The sequence below is a fragment of the Botrytis cinerea genome, chromosome 10 (assembly GCF_000143535.2).
Source record: "Botrytis cinerea B05.10 chromosome 10, complete sequence".
Taxonomy (NCBI): domain Eukaryota; kingdom Fungi; phylum Ascomycota; class Leotiomycetes; order Helotiales; family Sclerotiniaceae; genus Botrytis; species Botrytis cinerea.
The window spans coordinates 841027-866858 of NC_037319.1; the positions used below are offsets into that span (position 1 = coordinate 841027).

The 25832-nt window shown below is 44.6% G+C and overlaps 5 protein-coding genes across 5 annotated transcripts; 2 read left to right on the top strand and 3 right to left on the bottom strand.

The window, feature by feature from the left end:
* The first annotated feature begins 3673 nt into the window (after positions 1–3673).
* Positions 3674–6584, top strand: BCIN_10g02190 (hypothetical protein). The gene has a single exon (XM_024695493.1). The coding sequence runs from the start codon at positions 4425–4427 to the stop codon at positions 4788–4790; it is 366 nt and encodes a 121-aa protein (XP_024551287.1). The 5' UTR covers positions 3674–4424; the 3' UTR covers positions 4791–6584.
* Positions 6585–7264: 680 nt separating this feature from the next.
* BCIN_10g02200 (hypothetical protein) lies at positions 7265–12610 on the top strand. Its single transcript, XM_024695494.1, has one exon. The coding sequence runs from the start codon at positions 8885–8887 to the stop codon at positions 11522–11524; it is 2640 nt and encodes an 879-aa protein (XP_024551288.1). The 5' UTR covers positions 7265–8884; the 3' UTR covers positions 11525–12610.
* A 1441-nt stretch (positions 12611–14051) lies between these two features.
* BCIN_10g02210 (hypothetical protein) lies at positions 14052–17274 on the bottom strand. The gene has a single exon (XM_001546220.2). The coding sequence runs from the start codon at positions 16993–16995 to the stop codon at positions 15673–15675; it is 1323 nt and encodes a 440-aa protein (XP_001546270.1). The 5' UTR covers positions 16996–17274; the 3' UTR covers positions 14052–15672.
* Positions 17275–20452: 3178 nt separating this feature from the next.
* BCIN_10g02220 (hypothetical protein) lies at positions 20453–23400 on the bottom strand. The gene is made up of 3 exons (XM_001546222.2): positions 22538–23400; positions 22024–22405; positions 20453–21968 (listed from the first exon to the last, which is right to left on the bottom strand). Exons 1-3 carry the CDS (start codon positions 23081–23083, stop codon positions 20623–20625), a joined length of 2274 nt encoding a protein of 757 aa, XP_001546272.1. The 5' UTR covers positions 23084–23400; the 3' UTR covers positions 20453–20622.
* Position 23401: 1 nt separating this feature from the next.
* Bcsar1 lies at positions 23402–24848 on the bottom strand. The gene is made up of 6 exons (XM_001546223.2): positions 24698–24848; positions 24514–24617; positions 24367–24406; positions 24232–24297; positions 23880–24179; positions 23402–23823 (listed from the first exon to the last, which is right to left on the bottom strand). The coding sequence occupies exons 1-6, from the start codon at positions 24714–24716 to the stop codon at positions 23783–23785; spliced, it is 570 nt and encodes a 189-aa protein (XP_001546273.1). The 5' UTR covers positions 24717–24848; the 3' UTR covers positions 23402–23782.
* Between the last annotated feature and the right edge of the window lie 984 nt (positions 24849–25832).

A 25832-nucleotide genomic window follows, 5' to 3' on the forward strand; every position in this document is an offset into this window, starting at 1 on the left:
ATCTCCCGACGACCCATCTCACTGCAACTAACGCCTATCCAATTTCCCTCCCCTTCATCGCCACTAACCTCGTCAGCGCCTCGCACCGATCCGCCAACACGCATGCATTTATCAAAACACATTTCCACTCACGGTCTTTCCCCAATCCATCCAATCAAATCACAAATTCTCCCCCCTCCCCCCCCCCAAAAAAGAATGAAAAAAAAAAAGAGATTCAAAGAACGATTATACTTTTCCGCCTCAATTTCCACTGCCACAATTTCCACTCACTCCAAGCACTCATCATCGGTGGCGCCGAAATCTTCGCGGCCCGAGCACCGGCACTTTGTGTCCCCTTCTGCTTAGTCTTGTCTTACCTTTGTGAGTAATAATAATGTCTTACCTTACCCGCCTTCCACGTTGTTGTTCGTTCGTTCGTTCGTTCGTTCGGGTGTTCGTCTCATCTCAGAGCGTGGTGAAGTTTAAAATATACTACCGGCCTAAGAAATACACGATGGGTCTAGGAAATTTGAATGGATATTTGGGGCGTTGTCTGTTCGCCATGTTGCGCGTGCTCTAGGCCCAATGTAGAAGGGCTCGGCGTGTAGGGACTATGAACTCTGTACTCATTATATTTTACTTCAGACTAGAGTTTAGGTTTAGGGGATGAGAGAGCAATAATGCCGTGGGCTTGGGATTTTGAGGGATGGACAGGACAGTGAGAAATGTTGTGTGGTACGCACGCAGATGGTGGATATAGATCAATAACCCTTGCATTCGAAAAGCCGACGGACGGACGGAAAGCTAAAAAAAAGCTTGAAACGGGCTGAAACAAAACAAAGCAAATCAATGTACAGTATTCATGAAACGGAAAAGTTGTTTATGTGAGAGATTTGCTGGGTGCTGGTGGTTTGGAGAACTCAATCATCTATCTGTTCTTTTGTACCTAGGTATGAAGTCACAATCTATCTCCCATTCCTCGAGTTCATTGATGTGGAAGTTCCAATTGATGTCCAGCCAGGTTACTCGCTCCCATAAGTGGACAAACATTTTTTCTTTTCTTTTCTCGTACCCTCTAACCTGTCTGAGGATACCCGATTCTCCGATAGCATGGTGAATCACGATCCATACATACTTTCGTATAGAGTGTGTTCATTTATATCAGGCTGAGATATAGGATGCTTGGGAGAATCAAATCGGAGATAAATTACAGGAAGATCTGATCTCGAGACTTGATCGAGTCTGGATTGTCTCTGGGTTCTCTGCACCAAATTGAAGGATTGGGATTCCAGGTCTTATTAAATTACTACTAGACTCTCGAAGAAATGATTGATCTGAACGGCATGGAATTGAATCGTTAGATGTCCGAGATTGGAATTATGCATTTGGAGAATTAAGATATGAATGACATAATAATGGATTCATATCCAATGCACGCACGCACATCCATCGATCAAATCGTGAATTATGAAAAAAAAAAAAAAATGACAGGAGAGAAACAGGAAAACCTAAGAGGCAATAGACTTTCACCAGCATCTAGGTTACAAACGAAGATCCCGGAACCTCATGCCAGTCAGTATTCAGTTTGATCATCCATCCCAGCTGCAAGTAGATGAAAATAGAACGACATACCCACCTTTCATTCTCGACCCCATCCTCCCAAAGTCAACGCTTCACCGAGTTGCGCCTCATCTTCAAACCCGCTCGGATTCTTCAGATTCTTCAGATTCTTCAGACGAACCTGACGCCTTGTGAGAAGCAATTTGGAACGCGTTGTTTTCCCTCCCACATGTATACGTGTAACACTTTGAGTGAATGACGAAACGCCCTCAGATATTATATTTGTGGAGAATCGGCAGTGATCTGAGTGCAGGGGAGTTCCCGATAGATTGGACGATGCAGTGTACACAGTACCTTGCATAAGGGAGCTGTCTGTGGGAGGAGCTCGAGTATCTGATTCTACATACGACACGACAGAAGGATAACGGTGAGGCTTATGAGATACATTTGCAGATATCAACATGCATTCATGGGGGAATAGGCAGACGGGCGCTTAAGCATGAGTACGGACGTAGGCAGTCGCTTTTATTTGGTTCCGCCCACTGAGCGGTCAATGAAAGCTGGATGGATAGGGGATTTCTTCTCTTATCTATGTATGGTACGATATAAACGAAAGGATTCGGGCGAAAAAAATGATGGGGGAAGGGGGATCTGGATCTCTGAGAGATGGGTCAGAGATCGAAGGCCGCGCGCTTTGCTTCTTTCGCCAGCAAACAACGAGCTTTGTGAACCTTTGCCTCGGAACTTCTCCACTTGATGCTTTTTGTTTGATATATATTTTGGGGGGGGTTTGCGCGGCGGCCGGCAGGACAATCAGATTATCAGTGGGGGATTGGGTGGAAGAGATGCTTGCTGGACACATACATGGTTCATGGAGAGCAAAACAAGTACAGAGAGTAAACACATAGTCAATCGGATTAGATGGCCAAAAAAAAAATTGGGGGAGAGGAGACGAGGGGTCTGGAATACAGATTGAAAGGTCTAGAAACCCCAAAAGTATTTGCTCAAGTGAAGCCTACCCAGTGTGAAACATTGGGCCCGAACTTTTCGATATCGTGTGTATACGAGGGAGTATAGTAAGTAATTCACAAAAGAAATGGAGAAACCCCCCCCCTTCATCGAGATATGTGCGGCGCGCCGGCAAGCGTTGCCGCAGACATGATTCGAATCTTGTAGATCCATTCCATTTGTCAACAAAGGACACACTGAAACGACGTCGTGGATTTTGCGTGGATACAAGACGTACGTGAAGCGTTCGCAATCTTCTATCGTCGGCTATGTGGTGATTTTCCACATGAGATCATCGCACGTTGGGGGCTATGCGTCCTGCAGCATTGTGTAGCGAAACGGAGCCTGAAGAAGAACCACACGGGATTCCTACAGGAGGGAATTCTTGCACCAAAGCCCATGGGATTTGACGACAGTGGATCAGAATAGCGAGGATATCTCCGAAAGAGTAATGAATTTCAGGATCTGAGCTCGCTGGGCTAACTGACTAATGCGCGTGCGAGATATCCCAAATGCTGCAGTAAACTGCATGTCTGCCCCCTTCATCATTGTCCGTGCAATCGCTGTGGATTCTGTGGATAAACTGGACTGTCCTCCGAGTAATGGTACATTTTTCAGTCATGTTACTTTTCTGCGGAGCTCCAGATTCTGATAGGCCGGCCAATCCTCACCCGTTCGGTGGATCGCCAGTCAAGGATTTCTCGAGTTTCTCTTCTTTTGGTTTCTGGGAGAATCCTCGTGGGACACAAACTAGCAACGAGAGAAAAATGGTACGACGGAAACATCGATCGTTATGAATAGATGAAATGAAAAATATACATCATACGACAGGAGAAACCCAAAAGAAATCCGCGCTCTGTAACATCGTCATCCGTGAATCGTGACACCTTTTTCCCACCAAGCGTGCCCTAACCTAACTCGAGACTATTTTGGTCAGAAGCAAGCCAGTCAGCCTTATCATGTACGTTTGGTCATGATAATGAAATGAATGCAACACGCCCTCGACCTATCCCACTGCAGGCCTCAAACGAAGAGCGGATCCCACAGAAGAAGCTTGCTTTATCCGGAAGTTCCGCATCACGAGGGAACACGCTGCCAAACATCCCCCCCCCCCCCCCCCCCTTTTGAACCGTTGTTCCGAGATAATTAATCCAGACTCTATACGGGTATCCTCTTTCTGGAGAGTTACGATCAACCTTGGACTTCGCATGCGCTGTTCGTGTCAACACTGCATTCCCTACTCCTGTGAAGGGTCGCACACGTAAACAAGAACTCTGATATCAATAATGCACAAATACAATAGTGAGTGAGGGATAAGGACATGGCATTTACGACGCACAGCTTGTATCCGCCATCCGTAAGATTGCAGCCTTGGTAATTAATAGCAATAAGATTGATGGTGTTGTGCGGCATGGCACTGCACTGCACTGCGCTGGGCTGCTGTAGAAAATCATCGCTGCCTCGCGCCTCGCGGGGGGTGAAAGTGGATGGCGAGGGGAAGAGTGGATGGAAAGCGACGCATTTTCCCTGGAGCCCGGCTTACTGCAGTTGTCAACAGCCCATTTTCACAATCAGTATAGTGTACGGAGATTTTGCTGCACCCGAGACTTGGAAGGGTTAAGAAGGGACGGTCCTCGGCGACCATCCAGCGCGACACCTGCAGGTAATGCTAGAACGGTTACATTTTACGGAGCACATCTTCTTTGCACAGCAGAAAATAATGCACCCAACCCTTTTCCCTACGATCTTCAGGATGCATCGAATCCTTGTACCGCGGTGAGCACTGGGAAGGATTTGTTTCCTGGTCCATTTTTGCTTTTTGCTTTTTGCAATTTAGCTGGTTCGGAGTACCCCACCTCCCTGCCCATGGCCGCGACATGGTTAGGATGAACACCACGCGCAGGGTCCCAGGTTTAACTTTCAGAAGACCCGTAGACCTTTTCCCGCGGTTGCCAATGATACAGCAGAACGACGGCGTGGGAAGTTGGCACCGTGAGCATCCAAGGACAGCTAAGGATAATGCCCGGAGATCGAGCGAAAGTTTGATCGCTGAGCAAACTATGAACGGTCGAACGGCCGCGAGCATACGGGCCTGGCTGGCAAACTACCGTGGACAAGATAGACTAATCAGAACTCTAAATCCAAACGCTCCAGTCCAAGCCATCCAGTCGATCTTTTCAACTTGTGCGGCATTCACGTTCTTACCAAACTTTGCTGACAAGCTCGCTCTCGGGGGACGTTAGGCGTTGCACCAAAGTGTGATGGCTTTGCCTTAGATGGGGAGGGCAGGAGGCATTTCGGCAGGATTTCAGCGGTCTTATCGATTTCTTACTTTGTCGAGACTCTTTCTGGCCCTCGGATGAACAGGATAAATCGACCAGGAATGCGGACACAATAGCCAAAGACAGTGGTCCGGTCGACGACTCCACGCAGCACGCTATATTCTCATGGTCTCCATGGCCCTCCATGAACAATTCGATCCATTCGGAGGCTTTTCAAGGGAGATCAATTTCAAGGGGCTTGATTGTACCGGGCAGGCTCTTTGGCACACACGACATGCAATGCACTCAGAACTATAAACCAATAGACAAATAAACAATATTAGAATAATTAAATGCTTCCCGGGCGCTCGTGGTGCACAAAAATCCCAAGAATTATTCTCGAAGGCGGTAGGAAACACATCTCTACTGCAGGAACCCATTCGTAACATCATTTTGCAACCACTTCACAGCAAATCATGTCCCAAAGATGCTCCCAATCTCCACACTTCCAAGCATTGATATTATGCTCGAGCTATCAATGACCGGAAAGGTTCGCGCTTAACATTGGACGAGCCGCTCTCCTGGGAACGACTGGGAATTATATGAATTATGTGAGCTTGACGGTGTCTGTTATGCCTGTCATGCAGAGACAATATATTGTGAATGATGCTACATGTTTTGAGTAATGAAATGTACAAAGGCACACCGCTGGAGAGAGCATACATGATGCACATTTCTCGGAATCGCTTCTGGTGGACCACTCATCAAAGGTCTTCCAGGAAATCGGTTAGATCTCGGAAGAATCAACTGTATGTAACCTTTTAATTCCCACATCCACCTGGGTACAGTCGTATCTGTGTGGATGATCACGGTGGTCGTTGTATCTGGTGCAAAGAGCTGAACACTCGGAAATGCTGAAGCCTTGATGGGTAGCTGGAATGGTTAGCTGAATGGGTACGCTTTGTTCTGTATGCAGGAACTCGCAAAGATTTTGTGCTCCACGGATTACTTCTCGAGGAAAGTTGAAGCGTGCGGAAGACTCTGGATACGATGACACAGGTGTTAGTTCCAAAATGATCAATAATATTGTCTCCAGTTGGTGCCCACACCTATCTGCCGTTGACCCACGACTTCAGCCGCTATATCTTGGCCGCCCAACGGGGGGATGATTGCTGAACGGCCACTTGCAAGAGTTGCACGAATCGTGGAATTTTGTGCAAGACATTTTGAAAGTTAGGAGACGGAAGCAAGCGTTGTATCGTACGCGTCAAGCTACGGATGTGTCTTCCGTGCGGTACGATGTCTAATCCAGTCTAGTCTATCGAGAGAGGGTTCTGGCTTCCCGTTTCTAGTTGTCCAGGGAGATGATGGGTATGATGGAATACGATATGATGATGATGGTGGTGGTGATAAAAGCACAACCATTGAAATGCACACTCACGACTCCCTTGACATCGTCGATGCAGACATGTCAATTTTGATAGCCCAAGCCATTTCTAATAGAATTCGAATTAGACTTTCCAATCTGGACATCCTTCGGTGATATCCTTAATGAAATGAGATGATCTCCTCCCATTCATCATGTATAAGGCATGCAAGGAAAGTTTGATTGTGGATGTGCTCCTAGGAGTTTCCTGTTATGAAAAGAGGACGGGATTAGGATCATTTGCAATGTGCAGGGTGGGAATTGATAATTGGGGAGACATGGAGCATGGAGCATGGAGCGTGGCGCATGGAGCCTGGAACCAAACTTATTACATCGTAGAGGAAAGGGCAGGGGAGAGGGGGGAGGGGGGAGGGGGGAGGGGGGAGGGGGGAAGAGAAGAGCCAGACTGTCGTGAGGTGCAGGAAGGCATGCATGCAATAAATACGTGGTGTTGAGATTGAGAGTCTTGAGATTGAGAGTCTTGAGATTGAGAGTCTTGAGATTGAGAGTCTTGAGATTGAGAGTCTTGCGTCTTGCGTCTTGCGTCTTGCGTCTTGAGTCTTGACTACTGAGATATTCCGAACTTTGAGGGTGTAGGTTAATGGATGATTTGATTGCTTATTAAAATATCCAATTAATTGAAATTTGATTTTCTGCGTGTGTGACCTTGCTTTCTTTCTATTTGCTTGATTCATGATTCACACGACAGACTCGCTTTCGCTGCCATCCCATCCCATCCCATCCCATCTCCACCTGTGAATCAATCCCTGGGTTGGTGTTATTAACTTTGATTCCAAGGAGTCTGCTAGCAAGAACACACAGGTAGGGAAGGGAAGGTACTCGAGGACCTGCGCTAGAAGACGTGACTAATACAGTGCCCTAACCTTATCTAGCTAGGTCGAGGCCGGAATAGTCAGGCTCAAACAATTCCATCTCACACACATTTCACATTTCACATTTCACATTTCACATTTCTCAATTTCACATTTCTCAATTTCACATTTCTCAATTTCCATTTCACAATCTTTCTGCCCTTCTGCCCTTCTGCCCTTCTGCCCTCCCTGTCTGCCCTTACAACCTTGACCATTGTCAGCCTTGACTTCCAATCCTGGCAATCATCCCATCTCATCCCATCCCATCCCATCCCATCCCACCCACAAATCCTTCGCTCGCTGCAGCAGCCAGCTCGCAGGAGGGAGTGTACGAAGTAATCAATTTCCTCGTGCCTCACACCTCGCATCTCACACCTCATGGCATGCCTCACTCATCTCGTTTGATTTCAGCGATGGCACTGTTCAGAAGCGATACCCTGCGAGAGACGAAGCATGGGGTTCCAACCCAGCTATTGGGATGGGATCCTGGAGATTGGTCGAGAATCAGTTGAAATAAGGGATTCAAATCAATAAATCAATAATTCGCAAAATGGTAAAGATGCTGATGCAAGCAAACACATTTGTCGCTTCTTTATCAGCATCAGCTCAGCATTGCTGCAGTCAGTCACTACTACTACTACTCACAACTACCGTACTTTGCTATTAGAACACTGCAATGCACAGCTCAATAGCCAATCAATGCTGACAATTGCAAGCAAAAGCATCGAGTGTCCTTACTTACTCACTTACTCACCCAGTCCAGCCCAGTCCTGTCCTTTAAAGCTTCGCTCTCAGGCTCCCAGCAATCTTCTTGGGATCCATTGCTTGCCTTGCTTTTCTCAACTTTGGTAATTCCTCCTTTGAGCCATTTTCAATTTAATTCTTTTCCAAAAGCTTTTCTCTCATTGGCCAATCTACACGTTATTATCTGCAACTACGGGTCGCTTTACTATTCCAGGTAATTTACATGTCCGTTATTGCATGAAAACAGGCAAATCGGCTTCCTTGGTATTATGCATCACCAAGGGGATCGATACGAAGAAATACCCTCTATTCAATATACTTCTCGCTACCTCTGTGCTGTAATTCACCCAATCGCAACTGCGGATAAAAAAGCTGGGGACGCAGAGCTCCCAACATATGATATACATCATAACTCACATGCTAAGTGTTGAACCAAACGCTGCGACTCACGGCGAGCATTGTGATGGTATCCACGTCCTATGGGGGATTGCACACTAGTTTCCTCGTGGTATTATATTGTCTCCACAGACTTCACAACGCTATTCAACGTTCCGAGGATAGTACCCCTGACGTTGGATTATATCGCTAAAGAAGAAACGCTTCCTGCTCCATATTTTCTTGACAAACACCCTGAATGGGAAAACCCTTGTTTTGACAGGCCTATTTTATTTGTGGCACACGCTGATCCATATCTCCCCAGCCGAGCGTCTTCCGATATCCTCAATCCATCACTTTTATGTTGGACGCTGCCGCCCTCATTGTTGACTTTCGAAAGTCCTCAACTTTTTTTTTTTTTAATCGACAAACACCGAAACAAAAAAGAGGCGTCATCGTGGCTGCAACGTGCCTCGATACAGCCTGTTCATCAGCCCCATATCGATGATTGCGTCTTCTGAAGCAGAAGCCGTAAGCACAATTTCTTTTCATCTATCGAGTTGGGATTCCCTTGTAGTCAACGCATTGTTCGATATATATCATCCCCACAGAACGTCGATTAGGTTCATTGACAGCTATCAATCATCTCTCAAATCAATATGTTTGGTCTAGGATCTGCAGGTATGGGCTCAGCACCATATCCTAACAACCACCGTCCCTCATCTAAGAGGAAGATGTCTAGAAAAGACAATACCCCGCCAACTTCTAAGCACCTCACGTACCCGTCTGTCGAATTCTTCGAGCCAGCCATTGATGGACCTCCTTCACCTCAAGGCATTCGCGCATACACTGAGCAAATGAGGAGGGGCTCAGCGTTTGCTGCCAAATCGAATACCCCTTCTATCACATCAGCGTCCTCTTTCCGCTCCCGTCAATCCAGTCTCGATTCCTCCAACAGAATCGAATTACAGCGACAATCGTCCGGTAGATCGAACGGCAGTAGCATGGCGACAAAAGATAGGCCCGATAGTTTAAATCTATTCGGAAAGACAATATTCTCCCGAAGCAGCAAAAAATTTAGACGTAACCATACTTCAATGGGAGGCTCCTCATTATCTCTTGCAAGTGGTTCTTCCGAAAAAGATCGTAGCGACGCATCTAGTCACAGCCCACCACCTACTAGTTATCGTGCTCGAAAGAATACCATCTCTGGACCATATAACTTTCAGCACATCACACACACTCAACAGAATGAATTACCAAACCTCAGGGAACTCCCTCCTACTAGATTGGTGTCCGAGTTTTCAGCTCTCCGAGCATCTCAAGCTCCAACCAATGGAAATCTTAAGGGTATTAGAGCGAGGGATTTAATGTTTGAGAATTTTTCCTCGGTAGCAATAGATTATGCGCCGGATGTTGACGCGCCCAGAAGCCCCACAAGCCCAAAGAGTCCGTCGTGTCCTGTTACCCCGCAAAGACGGCCCGTATTTCGAGCATCCGTATCACCACCACAAAATCAGCCATGGAGACCTATCAATTACTCCATGTCACATGATAATCTACGGTCAGTACCTGCGCGCCCAATGAGGTCTCCTGAATCTCCTCGCTGCTCGGTTAATCCACCTGCTCGAACATCGTCAAGAGCGGCGTCAAATTTCTTTAATCATGTTGAAGACTTAGGTCCCCTAGATTTCAGTCAACCTTTGGCTGATGCCAATGACAACCTCCAAGAGTCTGCATTCGATTTCACTCCACAAACACATCCTTCACCTCCTAAATGGGAAAGAAGAGAATCCGAGGTATCCATCAAGCATTTGTCTCATGCTGTCACTACACCTGGCGAGGAAGCATGGCCTTTATCAGCACCATTGAGTGGAAGTTTTGGGGTTGATCTTGCAGATGTTCTCGAAGAAGATGAATATGTTAGGACGCGATCAAGGGAGTCGAGCACTGACGGTGGTGAATTACGACTTTCAAAGTCTGTTCCTGGTTTGAGAATGAGGGCACTTGAGCAAGCTCCTGACATGCCTGATATGCCACCAGTGCTAGGAAGACTTGGCTCCATTGATACCACAAGATTCTCCAAAAGTCCCAGCTCGCCCAAGCTTAACTTGGCTACTGATTCTTGGGAAGATGCGATCGATTTTTGTTACGAAGATGAAGGTGGTGAAGATTGGGATTACGAATTCGATGAAACACCCGAAGAGAACAAGCCTGCCATCACAGCAGAACCTGCTTCACCCACTCAAATGGAAAGTCCCGAACAAGATTTGTCACCAGGTCGATTTCGTCCATCGCTACTCGTCCCTGCACCTTTTGATCTTCCCGCACTCTCTCCCTTGTCCAATTTATCGAGCGCTTCATCATTTCTCCCTACACCAACCAGTTACTTCCGCCCCAATCAAATGCGACCTAATTCCCACGCATCTTCGTTTAAGGAATCAGACGGCTTCAATCTCTCTCCAACTCTCCTCATTCCTTCCGATGAATACCCTCTACAAAGCGAACAAGATGCTTTGTTCGACACATATCACAACGATGAGGTCCCATCTGCGTCAATATTTCCAATGGATGCTTACGAACAACCCGCTTCGCCGATAGATGAAGCTCTTTCCAGCACCAATTCCTATCGCTCCTCAGTTTACTCGCATAATAGCCTCAGGAGCAGCACTGTTAGTAGCCGCTACAACCGATCCAGTCAAGATTCGGCTCTACTTATTTTCCAAGCAGGAAGCATGAGCAAAGCTCACAGAAGTATCGGATCCGCTTCTTCTTTACCCGACCTTGTTCCATCACTTCGTCCCAAGCGTGATAGTAGAACACTTGGAGCACTCTCTACTACAACATCTGACCCAGAGCTTATTACCAAAGTTTCTAGTTTGAAACTTGATGACAATGAGCAGTCTTCACCTGAAGTTACTGGAATGCAAAGTCATACCAACCAAGTGCGCAGGTCATCGAAAAACACTCAGTTTTTCGCTCAACCTCCTCCCCCAATTTCCACGGCTGTTCCCGATGCAGCATCCAGTATTCTAAGTCCCGTGGCTGAGAGCTTTACCGATTCGCCTCCAAGACCGCGTCTAAGATCTGCTCTTTCTCGAGAGTTATATGCTCCTGCCTCAGTAGAGTCTTTCATGTCCAATCATGGAAGAAAGATTTCTGCACCGATCATTACTGAAAAAAGCACTCAAGAACGATCCAGATCAAGATCTAGCACATTGACCAATGTCGCTACGGCTGGTAAGCGTAGAGGAAGTTATAATCTTTTCCCCGCTCCTCCAACAACCTTACCAAAATAAATCGTGCTTTTTAAAGTATAATGTCGATTGATATACCATACACATTATTGTGTAATTGTACACTTCTGTACCACATTACCTATCACCACCAACACTTGGACATACATTTTTTCCTTATCAAAAACATTCAGCTCTTTCTGGGAGCTCCACACTATGACGATCTATGATGTCACGACTCGATTTCCTATGTTCTCTTCATCAAAAACAAAAGCAAAAGGAAACAAAAGTTTCAACTGTTTACTTCATTTTCAGAGACGGAAAAGTAAGAGGGTGGATTTCTGTATCATTATTCGTACAATCGTTTGCGTTTGCATTTCCTCTGCTTGCATTATTGGTAGTTTGGTGGATTGGATTATTTGTATCCAATCCCACGCGTTATGATGGTTTTTTTTGCGCCTCTTTCCCCGGAGAACTTGGATAAAAGACTGCAAGCCGGATTGCATCTTTTTGTTTCTTGTTTATGAGCGGCTATGTGTTATGATATGATGGTTTTGTTCTCGGTGGTTTGGTCACATAGCTTGCTATCTACCTCTCTGCCTTCACACTTATTTCCTTGTTTATTTTTTTCTATCTTTTCTGATTTGAATATGCGTATGCACTGCGGGTGCTGGTGGATTTTGACTTTTGAGGAAAAAGGTTTATAGATGGATAGGGGTTTTGGGTTGTATGTATGGGATTGAGAGATTTGTTTGTTTCTGTTTTTGTTTTCTTGTGGAGATTTGTATTCTGTGGTGTTTATTTCTGGCTGTGTGCTTGCGTTTTTTGTCTTTCTCTGGACTGGGGGACTTAGGCTGTATTGGTATAGGGGTTGTGGATTCCGGCCGGCTGCATACACTTGGATGGATGGCGGCATAAGCGCGGGAGGTGGGAAATGTTTGTTAGTATTTGGCATTGGTACTGATGATGGGGTGGATATGATATCGGTCTCTGTATGATGAGTGTGAACATGGGGGATGTAATTCTTGTGTACCAAGAGGTGATGGAGAATACATTTGGGAAGTACTTAGTTCGAGATGTAAGAGTCGATAGCTGTTAAGTTGAATATAAAATATTAAAAATAAATCGCGTGGTCTGTTTTCTGTATCATTTCCTTATATCCTGTTTACAATATAGTTATTGTAAAGAGCTAATTTATTATAATAGGGCTCCATTGATTCTTTAATTTGTAACAGTTATTTGATTACCGTGGTTTATCAGTGCCTTGCTTCTTTTTTTTGTTTATGCGGGGGACGGGGCATACTGTAAATTTCATGTCAAAACTCACACGAGATGATATCTGCTCTGAATATGTGAATCTTCAGTATAGGATAGGCAGAATGATTTAATTCTGATGGTCTGTATATTCCCGAAATTCCTTCCTGCTCTGTTACGTCATTGGTAGGGATGGAGAGGGGAGGGGAAGGGACGGTCGAGCATGTAGTGTGCATGCTAGATACTCAAAGTATTTGTATGAAAATTTTGGTCCGTCGGCTGTTACGATTGTCCCCTCAACATATCCCGCGGTTAATATGGTCGGGAGATTGAAATACACGGAAGCGTAGCTCCCGCCTTCTACAGCGTGCCAATCCCAACCTGTCAAGGCGCCACATCCATGCTTTTGTTCGTGAAGACCTGCAACGTTGTCGCTAATCGCTCAGCTGTTAATCTCGTATACCTCGAAAAGAAAGAACACCCGGCTTCCCAGAAGGAACAATCCGCTGTGCGTGTTGGAGTGGCGTCTGGTATTGTCGTGGTTGATACCAGCGTCACACTTACAGTTTCAGGAAACCCACACGCCAACTCTGAGCGTGTGTCTTCAACAACAGAGCTGGCATGGGCAAAACCTAAATCCGAAACCCGGCCATGGGAATCCGCGGTCCAGTATTTGAATGGGGCAAGTTTGTACGTGCGTAGAGCGGAGGTGGCAGTCACAGAGTGACCGTAGCTTAGAGAGCAGGAAGATGTGTTGTGCATGTGCTCGTTGTGCTAGACGCTAAACATTCGGTCCATGCGCTAGTAGTGGTAAACCCAGTCAGTATCTTCGAGCTGGCGGGTGGCAACATGGCGGTACTAGCAGGGATTGGTGGGGAGGACTCCGGGGTAGGCACGACATTGACAGACACTTTACGCGAAATTTTCACGCTCTTTCATGAAGCTCTTCATTTCTCATATGCGGATAGGTTTCTCGCCGGCAGAGAAGAGAGGTTTAAGCCTCCTTTGCCTTCTTCCTCTATTTTAGTGGCAAATCACCGCGTATGCTAGTCTCTCTTGCTAATTGGCCTTAATTCATAGACAGCTTGAAGGGGTGTGCTAACACCCAGTCGTTTTCTGCTAAGATGAAGCGAATAAATCTAGAGAATTATGTCTTCTTTGCTGCGGCAATTTGGTACGGACAGCACGGCCTTGATTTCAGTAGTGGGAAAATGGCTCGAGCAATGTTCAAGGACAATCTAAGTCAGCATCATAAGGAGCGCATCAGTTCAAGCCATTTCAAGCGCAGCATAATAGAACTCGATTGGCTAAAGAGCGAGCAAATCATCGAAAACGCTGTCATGTCGATAAATTAAACTTATTCTGTAAAGGTAAAATGTGGATCCATCATGGTGGTCTTTCTGGTCTTACCTTGTAGACTTCATCAAGTGCTTAATCTTTCACGTCCTCTCTCCTCCTCCCCCCTCATAATCATACTCATCTCCATCCTCATCTTCAACTTTCACTACATTCCATGTTATCTCCTCCATATTGACAGGGTTGATCCTCCTAACCTGCTTTCTCAAATTATCTCTCGCATTCTCATCTTGATCCACAGCTTCAAAAATAATTGGTGGCTCTGTATTAGGCCAAGCCTGTACCGCCACTCCCTTTTCCACCAACTGTCCATGATCTCCTGTATGCGGCTCTCGAATCTACGCATGCTGACATGGAATCCCTAACGTACCAAATCTTCTGTTGACAAGAAGTCCTTGCGCATCTCTTACATTGTGACGATTTTGCTCAGTAGCTGGACATTCGAAGCTGTGGGTGAATACCGTTACCCCCTCCCCCCGGGCTAAATGTAGACACATCAAAGGACGGGAGGAGAGAAACCATAGCATTCGGAATATGTGAGTCATGAATCCCAAATCCTCGTAGATATAGATGATAAGCGGGAGATTCCAGCGACGCTTTGAACGAGGGGTCATCCCCCCATTCTGTATTGAGATCAGATTAAACAAGAAATCATATCGGAAATTTTTTTCATGAGAGATCGAGGATTTGACTGCTAACCGATAGCAAAAAACACTTCTTGGGGATTCTCAATATTTCGAGCACATCTGGACCTCAGAGAACCGGGTGCGTTCGTGAGACCAGTCAACGATTCGTGCCAGATTACTGGGAGGTCTTCAATGTAATTCTTCGATGCTCTTGCCGGCAAGGGCATTTCGATGGGGAGGTTGTATCGAGTCCAACTTTGGACTTGTAGATAGGGATTTCTGGTTATTACCTTCTGTGACATGATAACGTTATTGCAGTATGTGGTAATGAGATAAGCGATGTCTAAGTACCCAATAGTATCTTAGACACGAGGGCGCAAGACTCACAGCATCCCATCACCCAATCATAAAGGACGAGATTAAATAGTTGAAAGAATCAGCGGCTATCGGGCAAGATTGTTGATATTGAGCGATTTCCTGGTGACATTGTACGAGTAGGAGGTAACAGAGAAGCCAAAGCAGTGGTGAATATGGCAAAGAAATTTAGGCTTCTCTAGCGTATTGCGATTAATAAGTCATCGAGCCCTCAAGAAATCATTAGCTCTCGCTAACGGAGCTGACTATGAGCCAATCCTCATTTATAAATTCTCTTCTTCTTAACATTGGTGGTAATCAAATATGTATAGAGATAACCATAAAAGATAATGATTTATGTTTTGAGTCGACGCCTGTGAGTGTTCTCATAGACGATCTGTATATGCATTGTAGCCAACAATAAAACATGAGATACCTAGACAAAGAAAACGCAAACCCGAAAAATCTCTCTTGGGTATTGTGCATCCAATCTGCTCTGTGAACTCTGCTCAGAGTGATCGTTGTCCTATAAACTCCAAATGAAAATGACCCATCCATTAACCAATCAATTCACACGCTAAACGATCTTTCATAAAACATGAATACAAAGTCAAGTGTCCCTCACTTTCTAGGTCGGCCTCTTTTCTTTGCTGCAGGTGGCTCAGCATCCATATCTGCTTTTCCTGCATTTCGTTTCTTCTCGGTCTTCTTGAGCTCCTCTTCAAAATCCTCCACCATATACGGGACATCACATTCCAACATTTCCGCAGGTTCCCATGTATTGTAATTGGCTTCCCAACCCTCCCACTTCACACGGTATTGTACCTTGCCCCTAACCTTCCGCTTGTCCAAAATTTTCTCGACCTCGTGAACATCAGCGTCTCCATTCAACGAATCATTCTCCTTTTCTTCGACCCATTCTGGACAATCCTCCCTCAACATCTCAACTGACTCCCAGGTCCAATCTTTTTGCTTTGGATATCCTTTCCACTCTATAAGCCATTGCTTATTATTCTCGCCATCCCTTCGAGACTGGTGCACTATATTCGGCTGATAGGAATTTTCGACTATACTTTCGGTCACATTTTCCTCCTCAGAACCGTCCTCATGTTCGACCTCTTTGACTATAGAAGTGAGTCCCTTGACTTGTTCGACTACAGGAGCGGATTCCTTGTCCTGTTCGACTATAGGAGTGAGTTCCTTGGCCAAAGCTTTTGGATTGGCACTTGGATTGCCGCTAAGCTTTGGCTTCTTTGCTGAAGCTACAATTTCAGTTTCTTTAACGGGTGTTAAAATTGCACCGTCCGAATTTTTTTGGCTTCCTCCTCTGCGAGGAGTATCTTTCTCTGTTGTTACATCCTCCGTCAACCCTGCTTTATTTACCGGAGTAGACTGTTGTGCCTTTTTCGACATACTGGGCGGCGTTCTTCTCTCTTGGTGAAGTCGTGAACTTTGTAACTCGGCAGTCTTCTTCACAATTGCTTTCTTAGTCGGCGTTTTTGTTCCTCGAGACTGCGGTGAATTCGGAAGTGTCACTTCTTGCTGAGACTGGTTCTGAGCTTCAGTTTCATTAACTCCTTTGTCCTTCTGACCATCCCCTTCGCCATCCACTCTTTCCTCTACGTGAGCTTTGCGTCCACTTATTAACTGCTCTGTCGAACTCCCATTGACTTCCTCTCTATCTGCCGTGCTCGCAATCATCTGCGCAACCGGTGCCCTCGAACCAACCATATTGTTAAATTGATTGACCGTTCCAAAGGATTCTCGAGCAGAACTTTCTTCCGGTGTAGTAGCTTGTTTGCCCTTCTTTGCAGCTCCACCATTCTCCGTTTCATTCTCCTTCCTTGCCTCGAGCACATTGCGTCGGTGTGCGGCCGTCAAATTCGGAACCGGTTTGTAGGGTTTGCGTTTGTAGACAATGAGTGTATTATTTAGTCTCGCCATTGTATCTGGATCGCAGCTAATATTTCACAGTGTTATTATTCGTTCGATTCGTGTAGTGTCGTTCGTTGCGTCTTGTCTGTGATCATTCGAGGGCTCATGCGGCAAAAAACCTTATTACCTCAACCTCGGTGTTTTAATTGCCTCGAATAGTCAAAATGCAGGATTTTGCTTTCTTAGATATGTGCAATGTGTGATTGAAGCATTAGTTTGAGCAGAAATATCATGATGCGCAGCTTGAATTTGTAAATTGCATTAATGATTTTGGCGGGGAGCCTCCACTAGGTTTGTAAACGCGACGCACGCGACGTACGCGACGTTACGCGATAGTGTGTTGAAGTGCTTGGGTAAGCGCGAAATTTATTATTTCACAGTGTTAAAAGAATCTTGATCGGTCCTTGAACTCAACAGTATAAATTTCAAAGTTCTAAAGTATCAAAGCCGTACTTTCATGTGGTGCATTTCCAAGCTCAATATCTTTCTTTTTCGAGTGAAAAGTAAACACTGAAGGTTCTCGTACATTCATTTATCAGATATGATGGTTATCACCACCCTTTCTAGATATGCAAGGAAGTGTCATGAAAGAAGAGCTTCATCTACGTACATGACGTTTGTTAGACTCAGAGATTCTTTAAGCACAAATTTTTCTATATTATTCTCATGGTTTTACTCTGCGTGTAATCATTTTGCCCATGGTTGAAGCAATAACACATTCTCCGCCCGAATGGTACGGCTGTGACAGAGAAAATGTCTGTACTACTGGTCAGATTTCAGCTATAAGTATACTGGTATCAGAAATTCAACCAAATTCAATTTTGCTCTGTGTAAAGATGAGTCTTTTAAAGTTTGAAGAGGGTTACCGCTTATAACTATCCAATCAAGAGTACGTGACCTCTCTAAAAGACTCAACCATATCTGGTGTAAACTGCAACTTTCAGATCATCTGGCTTTCCTATGAAATGGAGGCAGGAGCAGAGCCAGCAGCCCTACCTCATTAGTTTGATAGTGATCTAATCGATTTGCAGAACATGACTGCAGGATCTTGAGATCTTCAACCAATCTGAAGTCATCATGCCCGACGCATATGTTCCTGCGCGTATGGAAGCAAGGAATATTGACCTTCAGTCGAATAGACTAGAGTTAGAATTCGCTTTTAATGTGTTGCAGAGTACCCACCTTATCTTCACCTGCAGCTAGCTGAGCGACGACTATGCTGTCTACCTTTGGTTGACAGTGATTTCTGTTAGCGTGAAAAATTTCTCGTGCATCAGAGTTATGGGGGAGATGTAGGGTGTATTTAATTATGTACACGTGTTTTTCTTGAGGTAGTGCTGGTCTATGATATCATAGTCACCGTGATGTGATGTGACGTTAAAGTTTAGGGCTTTGACATGTCATATGACACGTACCTTGCCGACCCTTGCAAGCTTTTATTCATCGTTAGTCTCATTCTAGCGGGCGCTGGCTCTTAGTCTCGTATTGCCTTCAACTAAACGTTGTTTGTTGCACGTCGCAATACCCCTGCCGTCTTTTTGAGTCGTTGTCGGTCTCATTTTGGCGGTGGTAGGTCTCTTCAACTAAAGTTCAAACTCACGAGGCCAACCCTTACCTAAAAACATAAATGATATCTGTTGCACGTCGCTAATCCTTGCAACTCTTGAGCTGTTCCTGGTCTATTCTAGCTAGTACTAGTTGATATTAACCAGCGTCAACCTCCCTCCTGCGCACAGCGGATGGTAAACCTTAATGACAAATGGGATTTGTTGCATATCGCTAACCCCTGCACATTTAGTTTGTTTGTTGGCATTGCTGGTCTCCATTGTGCCTATTATAAGATGGAAGAAAGGGACTTCAGCAGTGGCTCTGTAACAAGTGAAAAACGACACTCTCATGGCAAAGATCCACTGAACTAGACTGTCCTCGGCGCTCTGAAACTTTACAGATGTTTTATGGTTGTTCTCAAGCTGCTAATTAAGTTTATTCCCCGGGCTTGCTGTCTGTTTTCAACGGCATCTCCCGCAATCTTATGACTGGGTTTCCAATATCCAAAATCACTTGGTTAAATAGCGATGATTTGGGTATTTTCCTGCGCAAATTCTTGCCTGTTCAATATAATAGCTCAGCACTGAGCATCTTTTACTACCATATTCATCTCATCGCTAGCATATCAATGTTATAATTCTTTTCCTTCTCATCCAATTTCGAATGATGAGTTTGCGATTGAATGCTCCAAGCCGAAGAAGCTGATTTCGGGATAATGATACAGTAACGACTATACAATGACAAAACATGCCAGAGCCAAAGTATTATCCCACTCCAGCCATCGTTCAGACACAATAATTTCTCTCAAGCTGAAGCAATGCATGCCAGCTAGCGGGGCTCTCTACAAGCAGCCGTAATATAGCACCTCCAATAGGTTAAATACTTTGGAGCGAGCCCCTGGCAAAGATCAACATATGAATCGTAACCCATGCTGCTCATAAGAGTTAAGATAGAATGAATCACATCTTTTCGTTGTCTGTATCCAAGTCAGAATTCCATATCGAGATATCCACACATACAACAGTAAGTCCAACTAACTCATAAACCCAAATTCGACGCAAAACTGCCATATCTCTCATTTTTCCCAGCTCTTTCCGATGCCTAACGATTTGCTTCCTTCTCCACCCGCTTGTCCACAAGTTCCATCTCCTTCTGCCATAGTGACTTTCAAACGCATGATCCATACGAGCCGTCAGAATCTCCAATTTCTCCAAATGATGCCTACAAACATATTCATAAACGCGTTAGCTGATGCGCTTAATAATGCCGTTCTCACCACTCTGCATCAAATACAATGAATGCAACTATATCTTGTCATTTGTTCAGCTGTCTAACGTCATATCAGTCGAAGAAATCCGATCAATGCCCCAATAGAACGCATTAGCGAGAGTCAACATCTGATTGGCCGATTGGTCAAATAGCCGTGAATGAAGCCCTCATCATGTAACTTCAATGGTAAATAAGATACTGAGCATCGTTTACGATCATTTCTAATTCTAAGGTGATACCGAACTAACGAAGCTCTTCTCCATATCTATGTGCTCGGCTATTGAATAGCTATCCCTACCTATTACGGTGTGAAGTGGATGAGGGAGATTCATATTGTGTAGTCGGCATGTATTATCCCGCTCATATAGTAAATGTCAGAAGGCACAGTATTTTCCCTCTCATCTTCTTGAAGTATTTTATTCGTTGATTGGGTTGACGAAGACATCCTCTCTTGAGAATAAGGACGGTAGGACTTCGTTTGTGTAACATTAATAAGTCAATATTGAAAAAAGGGATTGAGCGAGGATGACAAGAATGACATGCAAGGCTACGCACAATTTGTTGATACCTCAAATACCGCTCTAAACAGAATCGAATGACATCACCGTCTGTAGGCAATCTTTGAAGAAGCAGAGATACGTACGTAATATGTAGAGTGAATTTTAGCACTAGCTAAGACTAGCAAACACTTCTGATGAATATATCGATTTAAATATCTAACCTTATTATCCTAACTATGCCTATTTCCTATCTAATATTTCAATTCCAAATTGAATGTCAATCTATATCTGGTATAATTTCGCTTTTAAAATCACAATATTACTCTTTCTTTTCCCCACTGATTAAAGCTTCCTTCTCACTCATCTTTAAGTTGAGCCCGTCAGGTTCATCTTCGGATGTCACCGCACCATCTGTCAATTCATATTCTGATTGCGTAGCGGTTTCTCCTTCAGCATCGCTGCCCGTGCCACTTCCCAAAAGTAAACCTTTAATATCATCTTCGCTTAAGATGCTCTCAATGCTACCTCTTCTCACACCTTGTCGAGTTGCTCTTCTTCCTGACTCGATAGTTCTTTCGACTTTCAGTCGATTGGCAACAAACATTAGTTTTGGAAATGCACTTTGTTGGCCAACATGAAGCATTCTCCCCAGTTGCTTTGGGTTTGGATCGCTTAAAATACGCCAAAAGTCTGAGATGACCGATCTTGGCCAGATAGTAATGGTTCCCGAGAATTGCTGCAGCCATATTTCACTCCAATCTTGACCCAAAGGACGAGGTAACAACTCAAGGTGACGGACCACTTTCAACCATTTTTTTAGATCGAGTTTAAGGTATTGTTCAGTAGCACTCCCAAGGAATCCACCTCTCCAACCTCTACCACGTCGGTGAGTTACTGGTTGTCCGACAGAACCTCGTGAGGAGAAGAAAAATAGATTGATGTGAGGATTGACTTGGGAAACAATACTGAAGTTTACGTTGAAATGTAGGTTTAGTGCTTTGAGTGGAATATCTGTTCGTAAACTTCCATCTTTCCATTTGTGACCAAATGAATAAGGTGCAAGAGTGCCGTCGCGTTGCTTCATCATAAGAACCACAGGGTTCAAAATACCTGGAACAGCTGCTGATGCTAAAACTGCCGACCAAATAACACAATCAGGGCTAGTGAGATAGTTGGTCAAGATAGTAGGACTATGAGGATCGGCAGGAACGCATGAGACATTGAGAATTCGGCCAGTTCGTTCATACGCTTCGCGGAAAGTCATGCTACCCCTAGTGAACCAACTGCATCGTCGAGCCCATTCTACAGAATCGAATCTAGCTCCTGATTTCCACCATCTAGGTATCCAAGTAGTGAACGGTTCTGAGCAGGCGTTGATTCTGCCAGCTAGAGCAGGCACAAGTAATGCCTTCAATTCATCGTTTGTTCTTGTAGCGACCAAAGCAGCTACTAAAGCACCCCCTGAAGTTCCCGTGATCACTTCTGGTAAAAGATTCGCATCTAACAATGCTTTGATAACTCCAAAATGATAATATGCAAAAGATGCGCCGCCAGACAGACAAAGTGCTGTACGCCCGTAATTTGTGTGCATTCGTTTGAAAAGTGTGCGCTTTTCCTCATCTTGGAGTTGATCCGACTTCGCCAGAACTGAAATACCTTTTTCAACTAGAATGTTTCGTCAGTTGATTTGCTATTGGGAATATATAAATCTTCAAATTACCTTCGTCGATAAATTCCTGTACCAAGTTCTTCGTTCCATAATAAGTTTGAGAGTATAGTCTCGAATTTTCCACTCCAACAAAATTATTCTTCACGCATGCCTCGATTAATGCCTTTAAATCTTCAACTGCTTTTGCCTTTGTAGCATTACTACCATTAGATGAGCTTTCTGTTCGATTCTCCTGTTCAATTTTCCGTCTGCATCTTCGAATCTGATCCAAAACTCTTCGTACCGTCTTCGAATCATAATATGCATATTCGTCCTCACCCTTCCACTTATCATTTCCGAGATATGTGTCCAATGCCTGTGCTTCTTTGACCCAATCTCCGTAGTTCGTGGTACTATGTAGTTGTTCTCGCAGTCGATTCCGCTTTCCCCTCCACTGCGCAACCAGAGAATCAGTAAATAATTTTGGTGAATACCCCCCTGAGAACCAGGTACCGATTCTTTGCGGCATACATCCCACATAATTACTTTACCTACACGCAAACACTCAAGTTAGAAAGCCACTTACCGCAATGAAATGCTCATATGTCCAAATGTACAATCGCGTCGCCATATATGACAATCCCAATCCCCCAATCCACATGAAAACCACCCCTAGAAATGGCCATTTCAAAATCGAATATAAATAACCTTCTCTCGTCTCATCTTTACTTCTCCTTGGGGCTTTACTCGCTTTCCGCCTCTCCCCTTTCCTTTTGCTTCGCCCTCCTAGCCTCGTTGGGTTGACTGGGGCCCAGTCATTCTGCGCAGTAATGAACAAACTTCCCCTATCCCCTGGTGTATTTGGTCCGCTTCCAATTGCGACTTTACTGTTTCTTCGTATATCTATGCTGCTGCGATGTGGTGTAGATGGCTCTCTCGGACTTTGAGCCTGCGAATATACTGACAAATCATCAGAACTAGGACTTGGATCCGGTGCGCTCAGCGCATTAGAAAATGCTTGGAGGTGTTCTTCGGAAATGAATTCACGGTGGAAATCGGGAAGAAGGGATTCATCGTAGCCTTCTGCGGAAAGCGGCGATGGGCCATCTGTTTTGTGGCGGAGATCCGCCATCTCTAAGTGGTGGTCGAATTATTGGCTGTGTATTCTGTAGAAGATAGGAGTTCTAGGTGTCTTCCTGCATTATATGTGCATTAAGTATGGGTCTTTGCTTGATTAATATGTGAAAGAGGGTTGGCTATTATTGAAAAGTGTGGGGGAGACTATGTATAATTATGTTGGGCGACTTTCGCGACCAAGAATAGTTATGACGTAGGGTAGTTTAAAGTATCCTTAGCCTTAGCACCACGAGTGGTACATTCTAGATCGTCACAAGCATTGATATTCACGCCTCATAAAAGACCTTCGGTGCTTTAAGAAATCCAAGAGACTTGAGAATGATTTATGGTGCATCGCCAACAACATTGACTTGCATTTGACATCACACAATGGCGACCTTTGAATGGTCTAATCACTAATGCCTCGGTCCTTCCAAGACCATACCATCTATCAGCAGCACATTCATAGAGTTCAAATACACGAGTCACGATGCTATGTTGAGAGAGATAAAAAAGTCTTGATCGCGATACTATGCTGGTACAAATATGTTGGTCGGTTTGGCTCCTGAAGTAAAAACTCTTATGAGCTCCCAAAACCTACCAAAAAAGCATTGAAAAACGACCTTTGTATAACTCCGTCCATCATAACAGATCTCCATAAGAAACCACCCCTTCATTCCGAATACCTCCTTCACAACAACCTTCTCACCATTATTTAGACATACTGTGATAACCATCTAATACCTTCACCGTAACCTATTTTCATGATTAGTATCAGGCATGATAATCCTTTAACAGTAAAGAAAACGCACCTTGTCTCATAACCACAGAGCACATGAAGACCTCGATAGGTCTGATACCCTCAAGAGGAACCTTGCCCTTTCCAGTAGTTTGATATAATCCTAATTCGTGTCTTAATTGGTCCTCGCTGATGGCATCTGGGTGATCGATCTTGTTTCCGAGAATGAGGAAAGGTACTTTAGAAAGGTCCTCCATTGACAAGAGGGCATCAAGCTCGGCTTTCGATTCGATGAAACGTTCGTGGTCTTTGGAGTCGACGAGGAAAACGATGCCGGAGACTTCTGGGAAGTAATCCTTCCAGAGACGACGAGCTACATCATGTTAGCTTGGTACCTGCCATCCTAACAATATAAGAATAATTACCCTGTTGATGTCCTCCCAAATCGAAAGTTGTGAACTTGACGTTGCCGATAGCAAGTTCCTCGGATGCTGTCGCATGGTCAGTAAATGTTGATTACGTGTGCTTTGCGCCGATGTGTGAGACTTGAAGCTGCTTACTAGGGTGAAGAGTAGGTTGGAGAATAGCAACACGATCGTTCTATAAGCAAATGTTTGTCAGTAATTATTCCCTTGCTCGAAATGCGAGAAGCAAGTTGTCGTTCGCCTTGAATCAAGCATCCCCTTAATCTGGCTTCCTCTACACACCTTCAACATGTGCAACAGTGTTGTCTTTCCGGCATTATCGAGACCGAGGAAGAGGAGTTTTGCGTGTTTATTCAAGAGTCCCAAGGACGCAAGAGTATCCCAAACTATTCAAATGAGATAAAAGTCAGCAAGCTGTTATATTGTAAACACTTTCTTCTCGGATCCATTCCAGCATACTACGTACACCAATCGAGGAGCCACATTTTGTATGTGTATGGTATTAACTTATATTGTCGAAACCGGTGTTAGGATATCCTCGCGGATTGTGGTTGATGGAAATCAAATAGTTGAATTTATATTGGAAGTTCATAGATACGTGGATTGATTTGGCTCTCAAGAAACCTGGTCGACGCTAGCTATATATTGGCCTTGATAACACGGCATTCACGCATTTGGGCGCCACTCACTAACATCTGTGCCACAACCACATGATAACGTTGACACCATCCTAACTTCGTGAACAAGCAAGTATATGTTTATCAATTTTGGAGGTCTTTTTCTTTTTCTTTGTCAAAGTTGATTTCGGTGAGACTAGAAGAACCGATTGATCGCCAAAGTCACCTTCTCGCCCTGCCAAGGTATTTAGCCTGTGGCCAATGTTGTTGGCTGGGTAAGTTAGCAACACAACAACTAGGAGCGTCAGATGGTGCAATTGCAGGTTGCTCTTTACTCTGCTAGTTCATAACAACTCGAATCATGATATTCGATCAGGAATTTAGTCAAGACACTTTCTCAGAACATTCTAAACCACACGAAATAGATCTAAGGGTCAGATTTGGCAACTTCTTTTTATCTCGTCTATGCTCTGCTCGGATGTTGCGATGATCTTGCGAGCGTAAGAGATAAATCGCCCGACTTTCCACTCATACATTGGATAGAGTTAAGGTAGGATCTCATCTTAGTTGTAAATGATATCTTGTTTTGAACGTGATATTCCTGCCTTTCGAAGGTTCATCACTTTGAGTCGCTTGAAAGGAATCCCAGGTCCCAGCATCACTCGATCTGATTGAGTAGATGTTTTTTTTCCACCTCCATACGTGAAACCAATTCCCAAGTCATTTATCATATTTGGCTTCTTTTCGATTCCCCTCCAATTCAGTTCATTCAACGATCGTTCGGCCCTTTGCGTGCTTAGGTCAATAGTATCCGTCAACCTGGAAACCTGATTTCGAATTCATACTGGGCTACAGCACAAAGTATATCGGGGCAATATAGCTTTCATTTGGGAGTCCGGATCTCTCTGTATTTACAAATACATTTCAAATTTGCTCGGGGACACGACGGCTTCAATGAACGACCCATCGGATGTCAGTGATGTA

Excerpts from the sequence above, each read along its gene's own strand:
- BCIN_10g02190 (XM_024695493.1), top strand. The coding sequence starts at position 4,425 with ATGGTTAGGATGAACACCACGCGCAGGGTCCCAGGTTTAACTTTCAGA.
- BCIN_10g02200 (XM_024695494.1), top strand. The coding sequence starts at position 8,885 with ATGTTTGGTCTAGGATCTGCAGGTATGGGCTCAGCACCATATCCTAAC.
- BCIN_10g02210 (XM_001546220.2), bottom strand. The coding sequence starts at position 16,995 with ATGGCGAGACTAAATAATACACTCATTGTCTACAAACGCAAACCCTAC.
- BCIN_10g02220 (XM_001546222.2), bottom strand. The coding sequence starts at position 23,083 with ATGGCGGATCTCCGCCACAAAACAGATGGCCCATCGCCGCTTTCCGCA. Across the intron at positions 22,406-22,537 it reads CATATGAGCATTTCATTGCG|TGGAGGGGAAAGCGGAATCG; the intron begins GTAAGTGGCTTT and ends CTGGTTGCGCAG. Across the intron at positions 21,969-22,023 it reads ACAGGAATTTATCGACGAAG|TTGAAAAAGGTATTTCAGTT; the intron begins GTAATTTGAAGA and ends GAAACATTCTAG.
- Bcsar1 (XM_001546223.2), bottom strand. Across the intron at positions 24,298-24,366 it reads CCAACCTACTCTTCACCCTA|CATCCGAGGAACTTGCTATC; the intron begins GTAAGCAGCTTC and ends ACCATGCGACAG. Across the intron at positions 24,180-24,231 it reads TTTGGGAGGACATCAACAGG|CTCGTCGTCTCTGGAAGGAT; the intron begins GTAATTATTCTT and ends AACATGATGTAG.